Here is a 23,974-nt window from a genome sequence, read left to right on the forward strand (position 1 = left end):
CCGCCGGCATCCGGCGGCGGGCGGAAGCGGCGGAGCGGTGCCATGGAGCGGTGAGGGGCAGACCCGGCTCACCGACACGCCGCCATGGAGACGGTGCAGCTGCGGAACCCGCGCCGGTAAGCGCGGGGCGTGTCCCTGCCGGGACCGGGGATGCGCCGGCCCGGGTCACCCCCGCGGGGGCCGGGAGCGGGGCTGCGGGCGCGCCGGGCTCCGGCCCCCTCGGTCCTCCGGAGCCGCGGGGCCGGGGCAGCAGCCCGTGGCACCGGGCAGGTCGGTGCTGGGCAGCACCGGGAGCCCTGGGGAGGAGGCGCTGCCCGCGCTGCTGCGGGAGCTCCGCGGCCGTACGCGGTGTGCTGGCCCGTGCCACAGCGCTGACAAAGCCCCGTCACTTCTCCCCTCGCGTCTCTCCTTGGCTGAATTTCGTGCGGGTCTGTGCCCCCGGTGCCGTGTCCGGGCGCGGTGCCCGGCCCGGGCACACCGGGCACACCGAGCCCGACCCTCGGCGTTTCGGGGCGAAAGGAAGCCGTGGGTCGCCTGTCTCGGGCTGCCGGGCCGGGGCCGCGGGGCAGAGCTGGGGACCGGCGGCAGCTTGAGTGAAGTGTCAGTGTCAGAATCCTATCAGAGGCTCGCAGCTGGGCCCGGGGAGCGCTTCGGCAGCGAACAAAGGAAGCTGCTGGCGCTGGTCCCCAGTGGCACTGGCCCCCTTGGTTAAACAGTGATGTATGTGCTGTTAAAAAACAAAACAACCTTCGTTTTATTCTGGAATTGCTTATGCCGGTGTTTACAGGGCAGGTGATTAAGATTAGATCTGAATAATAACAGAGGTGAGATTGGGTTTGTGTTGCTGTTGCACCTGTAAAGCATCCAGGAGAACGGCAGAGTGTGTCAGGCAGCAGCTAGTGCACTCGATGGAGCAGGACAATGCAAAGTAATTGGGCTCTGGTCTGCAGTAGAAATTAGGCTGCTTGCTGCAAGCCCAGTAGTTTTCTGGTTGTTGTGTTTGGTATATGAAAAGTTGGTTTTTTTTCTTTCTTTATACTTGTAGAATTTAGGCCTCAAATAAGAAGGGTCTGCCTCTTGCGTCACCACATTTTGGGCTCCTTGGAAATGGTGGCTTGTGTGTTTTCTGGTGCATGTATTACTTGCTTTTCCCCTTTTCCCACACCTTCTTCCCTCTCTATTTTCACAGGGACAAGTAAATTCTGGTTAATGCTTATCTGAGCAGGGAAGCTAGCAGCTACTTTCAGTATTTCACCACTTCCTGAGTCTGCTTCTATATAATGTTTCCTCTGCTTCAGGAAGCCATTGTATGTGCTCCATGCGTGAGCTGCTCCTCCCATGTGGCTTTTGTGCATAAATATAATAGCCAAGGATCAATCAATGGTTTTTCGTTCTATTTCTGAAGAAATTGGGTAAAAAAAGTTATATATTTAGTATAAAAATTAATATTCCTGTAACTGGAGTCCTGATCTTTAGCAGCAGCTGTTAAGAGCTTTCAGGAGTAATTCGCAGTTGCAGGCAACCGCGTGTGTTTTACTTTAAACACCAGTCAGTGCTAAAAACTCTGAGACTCAAAATTTTAAGTTTCTGTGTTTAAAAAACTTGAATGAGATGGTTTCGGGAGTTTGGAGGGGGTTTTATTGGCTATTTTTTGGTTTTGTTTATTGTTGTTTCAGATTTTTTTTAGTTCATGTGAAAATGAAAGAGCACTTGTTTGTGGGCTGTTGGATACTCTTACCACTGACAATAAAATACTGTTTTCAGACTTTTTGGTTATGTAGTCCTTAGCTGTTTCAGGAGGTTTGATGAACAGCTCTCCAGCGTAGACTCAAACAAATATGATTGAGCTTCTTATTGCTTTATGCACGGAATCTCCCTAAAAGGTGTACTAGGGGAAGGGGGCCCACGTGAAGAATCACAGCACATGGCAGGTTTTTATTCCTAGAAATTATTTTAGCTGACTCTTATTAGCAATACTGTAGGAAGGATGGCATTAAGATCCTGAGAGTCATATACAGTTTCCTTTTTCCTGATAGAATCTTCCTAGTAAGTGTCCAGGCCTATGAAGTTAATATCTGAAGTTTTGATGATAAAAATGTACAGGTGAGAGTAGTATTGCTTCCTGCCTCCCAACAAATGTATTCCACACGTACTCTAATCATCAAGGAAGATGATGTTCCCTTTTTTTTGGTAGCTATCCTTCCATTCCAGTATTGATATTCTGCAGATATGTTCAATGGCTTCAAGACTGTGCCATGCTGAGATGTGACCACCAGCATATAGATCCTGAAACTGATTTCTGCCAAGAGGAGCTGTAGATTTGTGTGCCTGCTCACACTCTGTGCTTTGTAATTCCCAGTCCTTTTTGCCTATTGGGTGCTAATAATATCCAGTCTCCTCATCAGGTGAAATACTGGGAAAATCAGGTGAAATATAGGGAAATACTTCATAATCAATTTACTTCATGCCAAACCTTTTGGATGTTTAAGTGGTGCTATTTATTCTTCTGTTTCAGCAGAGCCCAATCTGCCATAAAATTAAATGTAATAATTTCTCTCTTTTTACCCATACAGGCAGCTGAAGAAGTTAGACGAAGACAGTTTAACCAAACAACCTGAAGAAGTATTTGATGTCCTGGAGAAGCTTGGAGAAGGGTATGTGTTGTGTTCCAGTGGGCTCAGTATGCATTTTTCTAGGAAAATGCATCTGTAATGGAGGTGTGTTCAGCAGACTCTGATGTTTCACTTTTGTCATAGTCCTGTTTCTGAAAGGTAGTTACTGACATAGTGGCATTGTTTGGTTAATAACAGAATAAAGAATTTGTTTCCCAAGAATGCAATAGCTTAATCCAAATATCAGGTTATCGGTCAGTAGTAGGGAGTTTAAAAGTTTGTGAAATATCCCAGCCAGGAGTTGGCAGAGCTCTCTGGGAATTTGAGAGATTTTGTGGTTCATCCCTGGTACATCTTGAGGGAGATCTTCCTGGTGGAGTGAACTTGTGACACTGTGCCCTTTGGTGAGGCAGAGCAGCATGGCAACACTACTGCTTAAGCAGTTTGAAAAGACTGAGTTGTAAATCTGTCTGGCTGCTGTAAGTAAAGAAGCTGGAAATAAGAGTGGTAATATCTGACAGGAACAAGCAAACCTTTCTGACCAGAACTGTAGTTCTTACTGATGCTCAGCTTGTACTCCATGCTGGAAAAAAAGAAATGTTAGTTGTTGAATTTGTGTGAAAGGCCATTCCAAAGCCATGGTCAGGGTAATGATGCTGTGCCCTTCCTTCACAGTCTCAGTGTGCTGACTTATTTGTATTACAGTGTTTAGAAGTTAGTGGGATGATTATTTACATTAAAATACAAAATATTTTTAATAAAAGGACAGTTAATATTTTACCTGATGATTACACTCACAAAAAGCAAAACCATAATATTTGCATTTTTAAAATATTACTATATTCAGTATTTGTTTTATGTTTTGTTTTCTAGTTCTTATGGCAGTGTGTTCAAAGCCATCCATAAAGAAACGGGTCAAGTTGTTGCAATTAAACAAGTTCCTGTGGAATCTGACCTGCAAGAAATTATCAAGGAAATATCCATAATGCAACAATGTGATAGGTAAGTGTGTGCTGCAAAACCCTTTATTGGGGTGCAAGGAAAAGTATCACCCATGACCTGGCATTTAATCAAATAAGAGCCATGACGTTGCCTTACGTGTTTTTTAAAAGGCTGGATTTGTACAGTCAAGTTACCTCATATCAACAGTCACCTTAGCTGACCATTTGGGTAGTGCAGAGGTAAGACAGAAGAAGTGTAGCTTGCAGCAGGAGAGAGCACAGAGCTGAGTGGAGTAACTGCACTTGCTGCCAGCCCTGTGAGCAGTCGCCGCCTCCTGCCCGGGCGACGTCTCTCCTTGGACAGTGGGAGCTTGATTTGTGCAGCACAGGGGTGCTGGCTTCCCAACAAGGCCTAGAAAACTGTCAGGAGGAGGTTTTTTGTTTCTTTTTTAAAGGGCACGTGGATGAGAGCTGCTAATGCATGACTGCTCTTGCATGTGCACAACCTCTGTGCTGTCAGCTGCTCGTGTGCAGGACTGTCCTTCCCAGTCCTGTTCTGCCTCTGCAGGCTCTGCTGCAGCACAAGCTGTCTGCTGATCTGAGCACCCCCAGAATGACCTGCTGGCAGCTCTGTGGGCTGTAGTTCCCCTTTGTGCATGTTTTTATAGGAAGGGATGCTGCAGTGACTTAGCCTATCCACTTGTAGGTAGGGAAGACCCTCTCAAAGTTTAAGGCTGAAGGTTTGAAATACACTCATTTCTTCTGGTGTTATGAATCTGGCCTTAGGAAACACTACTTTGAAGGACTTCCTGCATGGAAAGCCATTTAAAATAAATTACATGAGCAGTATAAAACTCTGGTCCCAGTCACTTACTCTATTGCTTTCCACTCTCACTGTAGTTAAATGAAGATGACTTAGGGGTAGGCAGCAGAGAGTACCTTGAAAAGAAATTGTTCCTGAAAAAGCTTACTGCATAAATTGAAATGCATTACTACTTTCTCTTAAATTAAATATTAGTATTGTAAGGCCTGAAGTGAGACCTCAGAGTTGTGAACGGCAGAGGGAGTGAATCACTGGAGCATCACATTTTCTGTGCAAGCATTAAGGGACAGTGTGCAGTGTGACTGACTTGCTAGTTTTATGTTCAGCAGAGAATAGATTAAACACACTTTTGTTCCTTAGCTCCATTCCTATCAAATCAGGGACAGTCTTTCTGTTAGTTTCTGCTTTACCTTTTTCAGAAGACATATGGTTTTTCTGAGGAGTGTACTTTACTATGTTGTTTGCTTTTTGGGCAGGCAGATAGCTGACTGAGGCAGAGTCTTAGGTTGTGCTGAGATCTTAAAATATATCATGAACTAAATCAAAGAGACAAGTAGGTTCACGTGGTAGTGGGGGAATGTTTGTCTAAGCATGATAGCTATTTTCCAGCAAATTGTGGACTTTATTTATTGTTTCTGTTTGTCTGCAAATGTTCTGTAGCACCTTTACCAGGGGCTGCTGTGGCCTGTTTCCCATTCCTCGTCCTGCCCCAGCACTGACCCTGCTGTAACCTGGTTCAGGGAGCTGAACCAGACCAAGGGCTAATCACTCCTTGTTTCTGTGGGATTTGTTGACCAGTTTAGCTCCCTGGAGTGACTTACTGGCAGGTCATATGAGCCCTGCTGTGGGAACAGGTTTGGCAGGGCTGGGGAGCCCTGTGCAGAATTCAGGGTGTTCTGGAATACTTCTGATCGGGGGTCTCTGCAGCGTATTGTGCTTATTCAGTGATGCTGGTTACTGGTGTTTGACCCTTTGTTTTATCCTTCTTTTTTCCTAGTCCTCATGTGGTGAAATACTACGGCAGCTATTTTAAGAACACAGACCTGTGGATAGTCATGGAATACTGTGGTGCTGGATCTGTGTCTGACATTATTCGGTTACGAAATAAAACTGTACGTCCTTTCTCCTTCGAGTGCGTGGGTGGGAATATGGGTGTCCAGCAGCTCAAGGAAGCTGAGTAGTTAGGGCATAATTCTCAGTGTTCAGTGCCTGACACAGCCATTGGCCATAATTTGAGATGCAGGTCCTTTGTTACTCTGAAAACGAGAAAACTGATTGAGTTTTGGTTTCCTGGACAATTTAATTGGTGGAGCAGGTTTTGGTGTGTTGGCTTTCCTAAAAACCCAGATTGATTCCACGTAAGACCCTACTTTGCCTTACTTTGGTTATTTCAGGAGAAGAATTACTAGCTGAGAAAAGGTTGTGGCATATGAAATGTGGTTGTGTGTTTATTTATGCTGGTTATGATCTAATCCTGCTACATAATGCTGTAAGTCACTAACTCCCCACTGGTATGGCAACCTTTAGTGAAGGCAATTAAGTGGCAATTAGTGAATCTCAGTAAAATACAGACCAAAGCACAATAGTGCTGTGTCTCAGCCACTGGTACGTTGGCAGTAACTCTTCCCTTCTTCAGCTCACAGAGGAGGAAATTGCTACAATAGTGCAGTCGACTCTAAAAGGACTCGAGTACCTGCATTTTATGAGGAAAATACACAGGGACATCAAAGCTGGAAATATATTGCTAAATACAGAGGGACATGCTAAACTTGCTGATTTTGGAGTGGCAGGACAACTTACAGTAAGTAAAACCAGGGTGGCTGTGTACATTTCAGTTTATCTTTTAAATCTATGTGTCTGATAGGATTGTGGAGCTGGACAAATTGCTCATAGCTGGTTTTTAGCACTTGGCATCAACATGAGATGCTAAACCAGCAGGAGATTAAAGCAGATCTTCCTCTGTTGAAGCTGTTACAACTAATTAATGGTTTGTAGTAGCATTTGCTGTTTTTTATAGGATACTTTTAAGTTCTATGAGCACGTTTTAATTGATCTTTGCAGACTTCTGTATTCTAGTCTTGCCGAGTCTAATAATCTGCATGCCTGCAAGATAATTAGAGTGATAATTAATGCTGGTTAATTATGAATGACTGTTTGTGGCTAATACAGTTGCCATTGTCTGGATCTTTATCCTTTTCTCCTCAGGACACCATGGCAAAGCGGAACACAGTCATAGGGACCCCATTTTGGATGGCTCCAGAAGTGATTCAGGAAATTGGGTATAATTGTGTGGCAGACATCTGGTCCCTGGGAATCACTGCAATAGAGATGGCTGAAGGAAAGCCACCATATGCAGATATTCATCCCATGAGGGTAAGGACTGTGGCCCTAAATGCATTGCTGTTTGGAAAAGGTTTGATATCATACCTCGCTGAATCATACATCAGCATGCAATCTTGCTTTTAATGTATAGAACAAGTTGTTTTCTGTTAGTTATTTGTACTGTTGATTAAATGAGAAACAGGTCTTTGTCAAGAAGAGTCTGCATGGGAATAAAAATAATCACAGTCCTCTTCTGTTAAGACATAGCTGGTGCTCTGTGTTGGACGTGAAGGATATTTTCAGCTGGATTATACAAATAATTTTTTTTTTTTTTTAATGCAAGCACAAATTTTAGAGACTGAAAAATGTCAGAGTCACACTTTTGGGGCACCTAATGGCTCAGCCAAGTGTGAGCACCTTGTGAAGAAAGTCTGTTTTCCTGCTACTTCATCCCTGTGAGCAGATTTGTGTGTAATGTTGGCACAAACTCCTCAGAGGCAGCACCTTGAAAAGTCCACTGTTCTTTAGTACCAGCATCTGCTTGGGTGTATTTATGTTGAATTGTTGGTTTTTTGCTTTGTTGTGGAAATCTGAAATACTCTTCCTGCTTTCAGGCAATTTTCATGATTCCTACCAATCCACCTCCAACATTCCGGAAACCAGAGCTGTGGTCGGACAATTTTACAGACTTTGTGAAGCAGTGTCTCGTGAAGAGCCCGGAGCAGAGAGCCACTGCAACACAGCTGCTGCAGGTCTGCCTTTTCTTAGGAGAGCATGAGCTCTGTGCTGTGTGGCTCTTGAAATGTTGGTTTCGTTTCTTGCTGCTCCTGCTCACTACAGATTTTACTTTTTAGTAACTCATTTTAAAAACCTCGCACAGATTTCTTCAACTTCTCAGTTCTTCTCTAAGAACCAGTCTGACTTCAACTTCCTTTGTCTTCTCTGGGTTGTTTTTGTTGTTTTGGCTTTCAGAGTTTGTTGTTGGTTTGCTGGTTTTGTTTGGTTTGGATTTGTTTTACTTTCAAATTCCCACCAACACTGCCAAGAAACTGTCTCTTAAAACACAAAACAGGGCAGGCTAATTGTAAGTGGTTGCTCAGAATGTTCCAGGCATGGTAATGGTCTGTGTAATTGGTTCTTGACAGCTAAGCTAAAGAAAGAAGTAAGTAGAGCTGTGGGTGGTGAATGAGCCCAAGGTCTTACATCAGTTGAGCTCTTGGAGCTTGTTCTTGTTTGAAGGGTGGAAGTTCTCCTTCCTGTGCCAACAGAAGAACTGGATCTTTATTTTAGTAATGTTTCGAGTTAAACCTTAATTTGATTTGAGGTGGGCCATAGTAAAAGTGTTTTACTGCTCTGTCCTGCTTTGGATGCAGTGCTTATTTGTTTTTAAAATATTTCTCAGCATCCATTTGTTAAAAGTGCCAAAGGAGTATCAATTCTGCGGGACCTGATTAATGAAGCAATGGACATCAAGCTGAAACGCCAAGAGGCACAACAGCGTGAACTCGATCAAGAGGATGAAGAAAATTCAGTGAGTATTTTATAGCAGCAGTGTGCAAAGTCCAAACTCTTGCTCCTTTCATAAGGCTTAACTGCTTCAGGTTTTGTTTTTGCAATATTTTGTCCAATTACCAGCGGATTTGACTTAGTGCTGGAGTTTTTTATGACTGTCTTCCTGATGCTTGGTCCCTGCTCAAGCTGCATTGGAGTGGGAGAGGCAGTGTGTGTGGGGTACTGTTCACCTTATAGTGTAGCTTAAGGCTGGGCTACAAAGTGCTGTATGCAGAAGACTTGATTCATTTTCCCACTTGGATTATATTATTTATGCAGTAGTGAGAATGTTTTAATTGTAGATTCAGGTCTTAGACTGCTCTCCTCTTACAAAATAATAATATCATCTCTGATGCACTGTGATATAAGTCTGTTGTGTTGTTTTGCTATTGTGCTTTAGAACATCCCTTATAGAAACTTTCTTCTACACAAGAGCAGCCGACAGAAGCCTGAGGTGAGGGCATGGGAAGTGTTCAGGGCTTGCTGTGAATTTCAGTTTGGCTCTGTGTTTCAGTGGTTACAGCATGTCAATTTGGGAAGCATGTTGAAAGCTGGTTTTTGAGCCTCTGCCTGCTTCAGCCTGAGTAAATGAAACGGGCAACACAAGGCATTTTATGCCAGCCTTGCTCAGGGGTGACACTTGAGCAGCATGGTCCATGGTATCTGTGCTGAACACATTGTGCATCTGGTTTTGCAGTCTAGGACTGGGTATTTCTTCAGTGTGGAAGTTACTTTATGGGTCATGTTGCCATGATGTCAATTCTATGAGTACTGTCCCTACCCTGAGTTTTGTCTTTGCTGTCCCTTCTTCATTTCTGACTGATCTGGGGTCACAGTGCTGAGAGGTGATGTCAGTGTGGTGGAGTTGAGTCCTCTCTGTTGGTGTGTGTGTGTTTTCTTGAAGCTTCTCTACTCCATGTCTGCTAGCAGAAAAGCTTCCCAAACACTTCCCAAGTGATGTGAAAACTTCTGATGTAGTCCTTTGTTAAATGATGTGTAGCTAACAAATTTATTACTTATTCTCACCCACTAAACTCCACACAAAATTAATTCTCCTCTATTAACATCTTGTGTAGTTTTCTCCTCTCTTGCTATTGGTTTTGAGGTTGGGAAGTAAATTTTACAGACACTCTTGACACAGCAGGTAAAGTGCTGGGAACACCAGAACTTTGTGACTTTGGAGAGGTGACTTCTTTCATTCCATGACATTGAGCTGGACTATTACAGCTTGATGTGCAACACCTGTGTGTTTTCCTTCTAACACTAACACAGATCAGTAAGACCATGGTCACATAGAGAATGTGAACTTCATACTGAGAACAAAACATGAGCATCTCATCTAAGGTGAGGTGCCCAGAAACTCTACTGTAAGGCTGGAAAGGGAATTCTGTTCATGCAGCTGGGTAGCTGGTCCACATTTTGAAGAAACCAGGTGGACTGTGGAAATCTTGACCCAGTTCTTCATGGAGTCCTAGTCAAAATACACACTTAGTGAAGCACACACCACCTGGTGAAACTGCCACCTTTGGCTGACATAACTCTGCCAGGAAGTTGTTTTGCCAGAATTGCTCTGAAGAGATTGTGTTTTCCTAGAGAATCATTCTCCTAAGCCTTGGCAGCAGTAATTCCAACTTTTTTATTAGTCCCTTTAAGGAAATGAAAAGATAAAAAGTAATTTTCATTGAAAAAAGTTACCAAACTTTGATAATTTGTTTGAATCCTTTTTAAAGATTTGCAAATGTAGTTAATTTTTTTTTTTCAGTGCTCCTGAAGTTTATAATGAGTACAACTACCTAAATGTTAGAAAAAGAACAGGATGTTCCATGTGCCACACACTCTCCAGACTTAGACCTGGTGCTGTCAAGTAACTGGTGACTCCTCAGTGAGCTGTACCACTGGAGGCAGTGGGTTAGGCTCAGCTCTCAGAACTGCCTGCATGAATAGAAACACTAATGACTTATTGAGTGTTCTGATGTTCTCTTACAGACACTTCACCAGCTCAGAAATGAGATACAATTTGCACTGAGAAGTTTCTGCTGATTATTTATCTGTTCTCTTACTTATCATGCTGGCAGAAAAGTATTCATTAGTTTTCATTACTTGTTTGGAGATGACAGGGAGAGAACAAAGTGCACAAACCAAACATCGTGTGTGTCTGTAAAAACCTCTGAATTACTGTGACTTGGCAGTGTCCTTAAATACAGAAATTCTTCATGGCACTTCAGCAGCATCAGTAAAATCTCTGTTTGTGGCACGTTTGAACAGGAGGAGGATGAGACGGATTCGGGTACCATGGTGAGGGCGAGTGGAGATGAAACTGGCACAATCAGGGCTGTGAACACCATGAGTGATGGAGCCAACACCATGATAGAACACGATGGCACCCTGGAGTCCCAGCTGGGCACAATGGTCATCAACAGCGAGGAGGAAGAGGAGGAGGGCACCATGAAAAGTAAGGAAACTTCGCTGACTCTAGAATATTACTTAAAGCTTCATGTGGGCTATGATATGTATTCCCAGCCTGCTTTGATATTTTTGGTAAATATTTGACTCTTTTGGTTGTAGGGGAGCCAAAATATGTAGGTCAGTGCCCTCTGAGAAACCTTTCTAGGTCCAAGTTTCAAGCCATACTTTGTATGCTGAAGTGCAAAATTTCCACAAGCTTTTGTGTTAATAAGATCTGATTCTAGCTACTAGTTTGGGGTGGTTTTTTTGTCACTTCTATCTTGCTGGTTTTGTATTTTTCACAGAATGTACAGTGGGACTCTTAACAAGTAGTTAATCACAAAATGTGTGTTGCTTTAGATGATCTGGCTGTAACCTGGCCTCTGAAAGCAGTAAGTCTGTTTTAGGAGTGATGCATTCAATGAAGAGACAGATTCATGAAATGAGAAATGCATTGCAGGTTTCATCACAGCAGGACACGCAGTGGGAGGGGTTGGTGTGCTGCTTTAGTATTCCTGCAGTCACTGAGGACAGCCCAGGGGGCTGTGTTGCTGTTTCAGACACTCGAGTTGAAATCCATGCTGCCCTAAAACAGGAGAGCTTACTAAAGCCACAAGCCTTGTCAGAGATACAAGATTTAAAATTTTGTGACTTACTGTCTGTGGAAGACCTCACAGCTTGAGCTGGAAAAGGGTTGAAAATGTTTCTTTGATTAAAGAAGTGGCAGGGAGAGCCTTCCCAGAAAAGTATGACTACAAGAAAAGAAATCTTCTGAATTATGGATGCTCATAGAAATCCATTGTCTCTGGTTTGTTAAAGTCCCAGTGCTGAGGCAGAGGTAGTCAGGGATGACTCAACTGGCCAGCCTGGATGTTTGTTTGCTCAAGGAGTGGAGAAAGTGCTGACTGAGGGCTTAGCAGTACTCAAGTATGATCATCACATGCAAGGCTTGTTCTTTTGGCTCTGGCAACGCTTCCAAAGACTTCCATGGCCATCTGATATTGAGCCTTTAGCTGTTCTTCACAGGAGTTTGGAAAAATCCTTTCCTCAGGAATTTCTGTGGTGAAAGCTTCTTCCCTGTCAGGGCCCTTTGAAGCTCGTGAAACGATGTTGGGTTTGAGAGGGAGATTTCAGCAGAATCCCTTTAAAGATTTTTCCAAATTTTCATAAACATGTTTGAGCACATTAAAACCCAGAGGTGTCAGTCCATGTAGCAGCTTGGGGCAGCAAAGACAGTGGTGTGGTGGAACAAGGTTGGTCTAGCAAGGAGATGGATGGAGGCTTAGAGCAGCAAAAACGTCATCCAAAGAAAAGGACATTTCAACAGTACTGAATAAACCTGTGAAGCTGCTGATAGTTTCTTATCATCAGTGTGTATTGTTCCATTTCATGGCTCAGAGTATCAGAGGTTTTGCTGTCTGGTGCTCCTGCACTGCCAGCACTGTGTAAGTAAAGCACCTCTAGAGTTATCTGCGTTGTTTGACATGTGCTTATCTTATCAATATCTTTTTAATGCTGCAGTGCTTGTAACTCAAAAGCACCTAGTGCTGTGTGTGGTGTTCAGAGGCTCGAGGAGATGCCTTTGATAGCATCTCTTCAGCAAGGACATGCTCAGGTTTGGAGCAGGGTGAGTTAGGAGGATGCAGCGATGCCTTCACCACAGGGCAGCCTCTACCCTCAAGAGGGAGCTCCACAACAAGCTCTGACACCTCCAGATCTCCGTGACTGGAAAGTGGAGTTTTTATTTTAAACCCTCTTAGACTCCTTATAAACTCCCTGCTGCTCAGCTGCTGCTTGCCAGGTGTTCCGAGCCAGGTGTGTGGCAGAGGTGCTGCAGCTGGAGGTGGTGGCTGGCACAGGGGCCACGTCCATGCCCATGGCTCACACAGGGATGCCCAGTGAGCCTACTCTGCTGCAGGTTATTCTGCATTTTGCCTGCTTGTAGCTTCATTCCAGCAAATCTGATGTTAATGAAAATGATAACTTTATCTTAACACCCTTGTTTCCTCCTTTGGTGCTGTAACTCTTTTGAAATGCTGGCTTCACACGGGGCAGTTCTCAGGATGTTTTGGAGATGCAAGGCAGGGTCTCTGAGCAGCTTGCCCTTTGTGAGAATTCCCTGCAGCTCCATTTTTCAGCTTGCCATTTACATATTTATAACATTCAGTTAAATGCATTTAGCCCTAAAGCTCATCAGCCTGCTGCAGAATCCTCTGGAGAAAGTGCTTTTTTGTAATCTTACATATAAATATAATAATGCTGTTTGAGAACTACTGAGTTTTAAGGAGCTTCATTGAATCATATTTTTAAAGATGCCTATATTTCTTTTTGGCAGTTTGTCTTATGACTCAGAATAGAACCTATTTTTAAGTCAATAAAAACCTTCTGGTTTGTTTTTTTACATGGCATTACAGCTTCCCTAGGTGTCCTGGGCTTTCTAACTGCAGGTTTCTGAAGTTGTGTTCTAGCCCTTCTTTCTAATTAAAAAAAATAAATCTGTGTCTTAACTAGTTTTTTGTTTGGTTGTATTTCTTTTTAATGTAAAAAGTGTGTAAAATGTTGTATTTCAGTGTTTTATGCATAGGATTGTCTTAGAAATCTCTAACAAACAACTTCCAATAGCCTTGAAAGTGCAAACAACTTCCAGTAGACTTGATTCTTGCATAAATCAGTTTGTGACTTCTTAGCTCAGAGGAATCTTAAATTCCAGTATTTTACACTGTAGGGGAAGTTGTTTTTTTTTTGCAGTCAATTGAGCTGTAATTGTGTTTGCTTAAATTCTTTCATTTGCTTGGCTTTATTCTGGGCACTCAATATAAATAGTCAGGCATCATTAAAAATGTCAGTGTGCCATTCTGTTACACATTCTGAAAGCACTCAAGTGATTGCCTGAGACTGCAGATACTAAATCCTGCTGCACACATTTTACTTTTAAATCGATTGCTGAAAGATTTCTTATGGATTGCAGTTAAACTATTCCAGGAAAACTTTAAATGTAGCTGGAGAGCTATAGATGAGCAATGATTTGTAATAACTGACATTTCCATTGTGCTTGAGAGCTGGAATAACTTTTGAGCTGTTAATATGTCTGGAAATGTCCTTTTAAAATTTTTCTATGAGAGAATATATAGTGCTAGTAAACAATGAAGCATTTTTTACTCTTTATGCTTTTACACTTCCTTTTTCTGCTTTACTTGCTGTACTTGTTTAGATAGTGGAATCTTGGCATGAATTTGTCTCTGATTTAAAGAGTAGAACATAATTTTATAATAATGTTGACTTCCTTGAACACTGCAATACGATCAGGTCCAAGTGAAATTTGATCTAGTTTGTCTAGTGCTATAGTCTGCCATATTTTCTCTGTTAAAATACATCTTGCTTGTTTAAGCATGAAATAATTAGTGAATTATATTGGAGAATGCAGAACTGCCAGCAGCAGTGTGAATTGGGCTGTCTGGTGCTCGGGTTGAGATGAAGGAGGAATCTGGAGACAGAGGAAGGATTGTGGTGTGGGGTTTTTGTTCATGTGGCACACATTCAGTACAGTGACTGCTGCAGAGGTAATCCAGAAGCTTTAATAACACTGTTGGCTCTACCTTGATAATGTAATGTGCTGGAAAAAAATTCTTTAGAGTTTGTAAATGTTCAAAATGAAAAAAAAAAAAATCCAGGCTTCATTCTTACACAATTTGAGATGGCTTGGGTTTTGTTGTGCTTTTACCATGCCCACACTGCTAAGCATGGTTGTGTCATTTTAAAAGAGGATTTCCCCTTTTGAGGGGGAATTGGGCTTCATTAGCAAATTAAATGAGCTAAGATGCAAACTTGGCAATTTCCTATTTGACAAATGATTCAGAGTAAGCTTGTCATCTTGGTGGCTGTGTGAGACATCCAGTGGGTGACACTTAAACCTAAGCCAGAAAAATGTTTCTGCCAAGACTCAGGAAACGTTTTTTCCCCATGTATTAACCTGAGATTTTTCACATAAAGCAATGGCTGTAAAACCTGCAGTGTGAGCAGCAGAATGAGAATGGGTGGCAGAAGGATTATGTGATTGCATTAATATTGTAATTGACTAAAGTATTACTGGTGTACAGCTGAGGTAGCCATAGATGATAATATCATTAGTTGTCCAGGAAAGTGCAGTGGCACGTTATCCAAATTACTCATGCAGCTACCGTGGAGAATAACTCCACATTTTGCTGGGAATTACATCATGTGTGCGTCACAGATACTGGCCAAAAGTTCTTATTTTGCCTCTGGTTTTCTCCATGGACAGCAATAGCTCTTTGCAGCAGCTTCCCACTACTTAGTGTTATTAATGTCCAGTGGTGCAGTTCAGTGTTTAAAGCAAATTGATCCATTTAGTCATAATTGAACCATAAAACACTCCCAGCATTATAATGCATTTAAATAACATGCTGCTTATACAAACTCCTACATTGATTAAATTGTTCTCGAACTGTAAGAATCATCCTACTGCCACTCTTGGGGTGTGGAGAATACAAATCTGCACACAAAAATGTTCCTGTTGCTTTCTGACTTTTCATAGCAGCCTTGCTGGCAAGCTTGACATAAGCAGTGGCCAGTAAAATTTGCTTAAGAGTATTAAGCTGCATGAACATGCAGACAGCATTTCTGAGGGATGGGAGGTGTTGCGTGTGCTGGCATTTTGTTGTGGGGTTTTTGTTGTGTGTTTTGTTTTTCTTTTTGAACACTGGCCCTAGTAATTGAAATACTGGCTCTGGGCAGGCTGGAGAATGAAGGGAAGTTAATCCAAGAGCTAAGGGGGATGCTTGTCTGCCTTTGGCTGTCCTGCACATTTGACAAAGCTTCATTGCTAAGACAAAGTTAATTATTTGTTTAATTTGTCAGAGATACTGAAATTGGAGAAAGGATGTATGTGTTTAACAGAGCTATTTTTGCTGGTTTTAACAGTTTATTATTGAGCACTCCTGTATTTAGTAGGGCGGGGGATAGAAAGTAGGGGATTTTGTTGGTTTTTTTTTTTTTTTTTTTCTGGACAGAAGTATTTTTCTTGGAGAAGATGTGATTAACAGGGTCCTGAGCACTGTGCAGGAGGCACAGTGTGCTTCAGGAGACTCACCCAAGAGTCAGAATAGTAGTAAATCACTTAGTAAGTGCATCTCTGTCCCATGCACATTCGTGCCTTTGCACATACAGGCAAACTGGAGCTTACCTGTCTCTTCTAAGAATAAACTCACACCCTACTAGATCAAAATAAACCCTGGAGAAAGCCTTACTCCTAAGCGTAAGAATAAGGTAAAGTGTCAACTCTTAAATTCCCTCATTGCAGAAGTTCAAAACCAAATTCGTTTCTGCCAACAGATTTTCAAGCTTTGGGAGAAAAAAAATGTCCATTGCAATGTTGTTTTCTGTTCTCTCTAGATAAGCAAATGAGTTTCTGGCTTATGAATAGAAAAGTTAGGAAGTGCTTACTTGGTTCTGTGCCATCTGGGGAGCCTGAGCTGTTACCCACAGGTGCTGGATGTGAAGACTACATCCCTGCTGATGAGGTTGTTTCTCATTAAGATTTATGAGGAGCTGAGCCAGAGGATGCAGAATAGGAAATGTTGACTTCTTTCTGGATGCACCTTCACATCTCCTGCCTGTCATATGCTGGCTGCTGGACTAAATTAGCAATTCAAGCTAATGAGGTGAAAGACGTGAGGTGGCCACTGAAAATCTGTGATGGAGGAAGAAAGCTGCTCTGTATTTATAATCATGTCTGAGATTTAAAGCAGAGGAGATATAAAAGGAGGTAACCTGACCTTAAGCACCTTCAATTACTGTGAGGATTTCCTCCCCTATTTTTGTTCTTCTCACTAGATGTTACAGCTTTGGGTAAGTGTTGGTGCTCTTCTCCTTAGATGTCTTTCACACCTTATTCACTAAGAGATTTAGGTTGATTTTTATGTTCATTTAGGAGTTTCTTATTAATAGCAGGACCTGTTGGGAGTGTTTTGGTTTGATTTAATTTGAGATAGGCCATAATTATGGGGAGACCTGTCCTCATAAAGAGATAAAAAGTGTTATGTGTTCTGCTTTTAATGCAAGGAAATTTCAACTCCTCTTGCCATGGGATGAACTTATTAACGATGGAGCAATTTTTGCTCTGGTTCAGTAGTTTGACATCTCTCTGCTCTGCTGCTTAAAATGACTCAGTCCTCTTCAGACTGTACAAATTATGCTGTCCAGCTGCTAAAGTTCATCTGTGATCTCTAAAAAATAGCCCAAAGGAAAGAAAACTGCAGTTCCATTTGAAATTAAATATTAATGAAGTGTTGCTTACACATGACCATCAGGCACTTTTTTGTGCATCCTAAGTATGTATTCTCAGTCTTAAAGTTACATAATTGAATATAAAGCAGCAGCTTACTGAGACTATTGAGGACTAAGGCTTAGTAGAGGTTGCAGCCCCTGAATTTTTGACAAATGCACATACATATACCAAGGATCATGTCTTAGTTGAAAATCACTAATGTAGTAATTGATCACTGTTGTTGATTTATGTCAGCTTCGTTGTAAATTAATTTGTATCTCCTGACTGTGCCCAGCCATAACTCCAGCTCCAATTTTTATGGTATAGGGAGGAAATCTAATCATTGTGACTTCAAGAACAGGTATTTGAGTATTAACTGTGTAAACTGCCTTGAGTAAAGTGCACACAAAATGTGTTCCTGAGGTTATCTTATTCTCCCTGTCATGACAAGCCTTGTAACTCCAGAATATTCACCCCAGGTAGACCCTGGCAATCCCTTTCAAGAGGAAAGAATAATAAAACAAGGATTCTTCTGATGTCAAGTTTGAGTAGAGAAGAATAATTTTAGAGAAAAGCAGAAATTTTCATTTCAGCAAGCTTGTTCAGATAGATAAAGGTCTCTGTAAATCTCCCTTTCTTTTTGAAAGCATCCTTTGAAGCTCGTAAGCTCCTGCAAATTTTCAATTGTGAGAGCTAATTTGGCAAAATCAACGAAATGAGTTTTGATTTCTGGGACTAGATGATAGCAAGTGTTCTGGTTTAATGGATATTCTTTACAGCTGGGTATGAAAAGTAAATCTGTTGCTGGTTTCATTGACTGGGCTGTTTCTTCTTTATCATTCTGCTTTCTCTGCAGCATCATATGGAAATGCAAATGACTTGGAGGCTCTCCACACCTTCTTTGTCACCCTTTGTTTCATGTGAGGTGGTTTGTGTGCTGCAGTCAGCCCCTAAGACTGATCTGTTCCATTCCCTCAACTATTCAGACAGGTGACAGTTTTTGGAAGGGAGTGGACTGTTGTTCAGTTTTTTCCTTACAAGTTGCCCTTGCTGTAGCTTGACAGAGGAGAGGATCCAAGTGCTGGATTCTTGCAGAGCCCTGCCTCTACCTGTCAATTGTCTTTGGGCTGTTTGTGCTTGGATTTGGATTGTCCCAGCCTGCACACTGCCATGTGCAGTTGGACATTGCTTTCCAGTGTGAAGGACAGCACAGAAATTGAAGTTTACAGGAACATTTGTTGTGCACAACTTAGAGCATTCTCTACCTTTGGACCCACTAGTTTCGCACCTTTGTCTGTTCTCAGACACAATAGTACTGATGTTGTTATACTTTTTAAGCATGACTTTAAAACCAGCCAACACCTGTGAGTTTTCCATGGAGGGCTTCTGCTCTTCACAGAATGCAGGCTGAGCTCTGAGCATCCCTCCCTGCTCTGCACAGCCACTCTGAACCTGCAATTCTGCAGTCAGTTGGACCAGCCCCAGCAGAGCTGTGGTGTTCCATTTGTGTAATTAATATAGCTCCTAAAAGATGACTGCATATCTAAATGATAGACCTTTAATGGCTCCAGGGAGCTCTCATGGCTCATCCTTATAAGCAATGCTTTAGATTCCAAAATAGATGCAACAGCGAAGCCTTTCTTGTCACCACAGGGTGACCTTCTCATAAAAGGCTCTTCTCTACCAAAGTTGTGATCTCACTTTTTGTCAAATGTTCGTATTTTAGCCTAACCCTATAAAATTAGGAAGTTAAATGCTTTTTGGCACGGACACATTTGGTGCGGTGTCATCTTCCAGCAGCATCTGCTTCTGCAAATAGCAGTGATCGATTTTGGTCTTTGGCTGCCTGTTACCAAAATTTTAAAGATATAGTGGTGTGACTCTTGTGTTGAATTAACAGCAGGTCATCTTTGGAAAGATGACACTGCTTTTAAGTGCTAAGATTGACAAAAAGAAGTTCAGTTGTGCTGGGATGATAATTGATTTGGTGTCATGTCTTTCTGTCTCTGGGAACATTTCTGTCACTCTTGCTGCATCCACACCCCTACAGACATCATAGCAGCAACTAAAATTTCAGATATCTTAGCTCTGCATCACAGCTATTTCTCCTTTTATGTTACCATCTCTTTTTTTCCCCATTTTTTTGTCAGTTAGCAATCTCTGCTTTATATTAGTTAAAAAACAAAGCAGCACTAAGATGCAGAGTTATATGTTGATGTGTGGAAATGTATTAAAATTTATGACTAAATGTACTAAAATTGATGACTAAATGTACTTAAAGTGGTGACTAAATGTTGCTTGTGTTTGCAAGGCCTGATGTGGCTGCAGGGTGAGAGGTTCTGATGGTGGGTGTGAGGTGCATGTGCCACAAAAGCTCTTGGGTGGGCAGGGAGCTCTGGTGCTCATCAGGCTGATTCCCTGTGTGCAGCTGTCCCTGGAATGGGACAAGGACAAAGTCAGACCTGGTTGCTCGAGGCCTTTCAGAGTCACTCCAGTCCCATTGTGTTGCACAACCATCCCTGTTGTGAAACTTCCTTCCTTTTGTTCAGCCCAGCCAAGTTACCCTATGCAACTTCATTTCCTCTTATCCTCTTGCTGGGACAGTGAGGAGATCCCACTGAAAGTTCATTGCCCTGTGCTTCAGGAGAGCAGATTTTAGCCTCTTCAGGAATAAGCTTGGTAAAATATCATGGAATAAAGTCGTGGAGGGAAAAGGGGCCCAAAAAGCTGGTTCATACCCAAAGCTAACTTCCTCCAAGCTCAGGGGCAATGCATCCTGGCAATGGGGAGTCAGGCAAAAATGCCATGAGGCCTGCATGGATGAACAAGGATATCCTGGGCAAACTCAGCCACAAAAAGGAAGCCTACAGAGAGTGGAAGCAAGGACAGGTAGCCTGGGAGAAATACAGAGATTGTCCGAGCAGCCAGGGATCAGGTTAGGAAAGCTAAAACCCTGGTAGAATTAGATATGGCCAGGGACATCGAGGGCAGCTCAAAAGTCTTCTATAGGTACATAATTTTCACTGTTCTTCCTTTTGTCACCCACAGCCCTAAGCTGTGTGGTGCAGTGGACACACTGGAGGGATGGGATGGCATCCAGTGGGACCTGGGCACACTGGAGAGATGAGACTCTGCACATCCCTTCTGCCAAGTGCAAATACTGCAGTTCTTGGTAAAACACAAGATGTGAGGAAATGAACATGATTATTTTAACTGGCCCCTGAATTAAGCTCTCTTTTGAGTGAACAGTTATTTAGAAAGTAAATAGACAAGAACTGAATAAGCCAGTGTCACTGGAGTGAAACATTTGCTTTCACAGTATCTTCTGCAGCAAACACTAATCTTCAAAACAGAATACAAACATGATTTAGATTTTCTCTTTTTTCCCCCCTAGGAAGTCTGAATTATTGAGACCCAGGCTGGCTGTCAGTGAGCTGTGTATAGATGAGCCTGGCTAGTTATGAATTCCTCTCTTTCTACAAAATTAGTTGGTGTTAAACATTGCCATGATTGTCTACAATAACTTACCTCCTGCTTCAAGCAGGCTGAGCTGCAGCAGAGTACAAGGGGTGTGTTTACTTCATTCTAAATAAATGTTTTATCACTCAGCAGTAATTGGATTGTGATTGTATTTCAGTAATTATTCCCAACTGCAAAGATGTTCTCCACTTCGCAGACGTGTTCCCTGCCTGACCTTCACGCTGCTGGTCTGAAGGTGTCTTTCTTGATCTAATTATGTATGATGAGTTTTTTAGTTTTGTTTTTTAAAAAAGGGGAGCTATTACCAGGGGTATAATAATTTGTCTTTGCTCCAGTTGTCATGGTGCAAAAGTGTCAGCACTTCAGTTCATGCTTGAGCTTTTAGCTGGCCCTGGAGAGGCAGGATGATGCAGGGCTTTTTCAAAATGCATCATGACATTTAGGGCTGTGCAGAACCACACTTCTCTCAGTATCACAACCCAAATATCCTGCCAAGATTTCTCATACTTTGTGGAAATTTGTTCCGTATTTAACACGTCTATAGACAAATGATTTCCTAGAGTGTCTTGTAGCTGACCAAGGACTTCATCCACTTCTCTCAGGTTCAGACAGAGTCTGCCAGGGAAGTTCTGGATCAGTGCGTGGCAATTTTATATGCAAGAATAATATTCTGTGATTAAATCTTAATGAGTTTCCAGAGCAGCTAATATTTTTTCAAGAGGAAAGCGCTGCTGAATGTCCTTAGAGAGGACTGTTTTGTGACAGCCTGCCTTCTGTACAGATTCTTGTGGGAGAGTCTCTGCATTACACAGACCTTGCCAGCCCATCACAGGACATCCCCTGTGTGCTTGTTTGAAGCTCTAAACTCTTGGTTGGTTGGCTGCCTGACAGTTTATATTTATTTCAAACGTATGGCATTCAGCAATGAACTTATTTCTGCAGTCCAGACTTCGGCTGCTCTGATGCCATTTTCTGTTGACTCCAGTCCTGGTCCTGCTTTCTGAAAACTGTGGTTTCTGCATCACCTAAAACATATGTTTCAAGCATGAGTAACTTATTCTAGAGAACCTTGTGTTACAGAACAAAACCATTTAGTGGGTTACAGTGCTTGCTTCCATGCTGCTCACGGGTTTTGGTGATTTCATCAGCAGGAGCAGTGCAGTGGCATTGAGCTGTGAGCAGACTTTAACTGTGCCTGTGTTGCAGCCCTGTTAAAGCACGTTTGCTGTGCAAGCCTACTTCTTAATTTGGACTGAAGCTCTTAAGGAATTATCTGTGCTGAAACTCAGGACAGCCCAGTTTAAGTGTGCAGAGCCTGGGCAGCATCTGGTGCTGGACTGGTTGCACTACTGAAGAAATCTTCCCTTGGAGATGCTGGACACCTTATAACCCTGACTTGCTATGAAGTTAAATTTCATGTTTTTTTCCTGTTTTGGCTTTTTTTTTTTTTTCCTGCCTGTGTTGGGAATTAGCATTTTCATCCTCTGACATTTCATCACTTACTTCCTTAATGTGCTGTCATCACCCTACCAGTGAAGCTGCCCTCCCATTTCTTATTACCCCAAGTTTCTTAATTACAACCTAGAATTGAATGGTTAATATGTATATCTGGCTTGTTTGAGTCTAAATCTAAGCCTTTCTTCTACTAACAAAGTTGGTTCAGAAGAACTAATTTACAAAAAGAAAACTAGGGCAGTAAACTTGAACACCTACTATTTATAAAAAGAAAAAAAAACAAGTTTTGAAAGCTAAATAAACCTTTCTACCCAAACAATATAGAAAAGCTGACCACTTCTATCCAAGGCAAATTTTGTGGTATTTATAAGGTTTGTGGTCTTTGAAAGCCTAATTTTTGTCCTGTTCTGTTCACAAATGTAAAGGTGACTTTCTGCTTGTAAAACAGCACAGTTTATTTCGAAGCTTGTTTCTTTTGCAGTGCGTGGAACCTGGCTGGGATGGAGAAGCCCAGCCTGTCTCAGCAGCAGCTGCTCAGTGCTGGCATTCAGGGCAGGAGGGCAGTTGGGTACCTGGAGTGTGCTGGCAGGGATGGATGGAAGCACTGTAATCACTTCTGTGCTGGCTTTCAGCTTTCCTTCCCTGCTTTTCTCACTGTGCCGTCAGTTTTATGGTGGAAAAGCTGCTGAAAAATAGTATTTTAGCAAGTACTTCAGCAGTACTGTGTGATTTAGTGCGTGCTAAAAAAATAAAATTACTTCTGGGTATGATGTAGGGCTGTATAACCAAAACTGTATCTTTCAAAACAACTGGTTTTTTATTATTTTTAATATTTCCAGGGAGGGACGAAACAATGCAGCCAGCCAGACCATCATTCCTTGAATATTTTGAACAGAAAGAGAAGGAGAATCAAATCAATAGCTTTGGGAAGAATGTTTCTGGCCAGACAAAAAATTCATCTGATTGGAAAGTACCACAGGATGGAGACTACGAATTTGTAAGTCTATACTTTGAAATTCAATCAATGTGACAATCTTTAGGAATTTTAGTCAGCTGCCATGAGATTATTTCTTGTTTTGACAGACTAATGGAAACTTGAGGAGGTTCTAATTGCTAATGCATTTGGATGGGGCATTTGAAAAACTCGTTTTCTTTGTGTATTTCTCAGTAATCATAGCCAGTCATTATCTGTAAATGTTCCTTGTTTAAAAGCAAACAAAGGAACAAAAAAGCCTGAGGACATGAAGGTATAAGCTGTCTTGCTTTACTTCCCCATTACGCATTTAAAATTTAAAAAAATAATTCCAGATGGCAGTTGGAAAATGCAAATCCTCAATGTCTAGTATTGACAAAGAATGGCGTTAGAACTATTGAATTTCCTTGTTTTTCTCAAGCTTTGGCTCTGGATTTTGTTTTATTATACAAACATAACTTATCTTCATTTCTCATTTCAAATCCTTATTTTCATTCTTCCTTCCTAAGGCTCCCATGCTCAAAAGTTTCAGGAACTTATCAGAAGTTCAAAGAAAGACGTATTATTCATAAATTTGATTTAAATTTTTCTCTGTGTGTGTGTGGATGTAAAATTTCCTGTTTGATTTCAAAAAGCCAGAAGATGCTGAACGTTGTTCCCTGGTTTTTGTGCAGAGATCTTTCACTGTGAGCACTTTCTGCTCTCTGTGCCCTTGCAGTGCCTGCTCGTGCTGCCTGTGGTTCAGGCTGTCACTCTGGCAGTAGCTGGTGACATTCACCCCCCAAAGTGTGCAAAGCAAATTAAATTCCCTCTGCTGTTCACGACCTGAGGAGATGCCTCCCTTCAAGGCTGGAATAACAGCTGGAGTTTTCATTCTTTTTCTGTAGATTGTATAGATTTACTGCTGTTATTTCGTTGTCTTTGCTCCTGCTTTTCTTATTTTCTTGTTCAGGCTGCAGAGAATAGCTGAGGGGACCTCCTGCATTCCCTTCCTCCTAGCTCTTTGCACTATTATCTTTTGTTATCTTTGGTCTCAAGGCATAAAGCCACTGCATAAACATGTTTTGTGCAAAAATAACCCTCAAGCTG

The 23,974-nt window shown here is 42.0% G+C and overlaps 1 protein-coding gene across 2 annotated transcripts in view; it reads left to right on the plus strand.

The window, feature by feature from the left end:
- Window positions 1-5: 5 nt before the first annotated feature.
- Window positions 6-23,974, plus strand: part of STK4 (serine/threonine kinase 4) — a 45,698-nt gene continuing 21,729 nt past the window's right edge. The window contains exons 1-11 of one of the 2 annotated variants that reach the window (XM_021527863.2): window positions 6-116; window positions 2,574-2,654; window positions 3,486-3,614; window positions 5,374-5,488; window positions 6,013-6,177; window positions 6,582-6,749; window positions 7,313-7,450; window positions 8,101-8,229; window positions 8,650-8,703; window positions 10,515-10,701; window positions 22,752-22,909. In XM_021527863.2, coding sequence (XP_021383538.1) covers window positions 85-116; window positions 2,574-2,654; window positions 3,486-3,614; window positions 5,374-5,488; window positions 6,013-6,177; window positions 6,582-6,749; window positions 7,313-7,450; window positions 8,101-8,229; window positions 8,650-8,703; window positions 10,515-10,701; window positions 22,752-22,909 — 1,356 coding nt within the window. In that variant the 5' untranslated portion in view covers window positions 6-84. The remainder of the gene's footprint in view (window positions 117-2,573; window positions 2,655-3,485; window positions 3,615-5,373; window positions 5,489-6,012; window positions 6,178-6,581; window positions 6,750-7,312; window positions 7,451-8,100; window positions 8,230-8,649; window positions 8,704-10,514; window positions 10,702-22,751; window positions 22,910-23,974) is intronic. The other variant, XM_021527864.2, reaches the window with a different exon arrangement.

The sequence above is a fragment of the Lonchura striata genome, chromosome 17 (genome assembly GCF_046129695.1).
Source record: "Lonchura striata isolate bLonStr1 chromosome 17, bLonStr1.mat, whole genome shotgun sequence".
In the NCBI taxonomy this organism is placed as follows: Eukaryota; Metazoa; Chordata; class Aves; order Passeriformes; family Estrildidae; genus Lonchura; species Lonchura striata.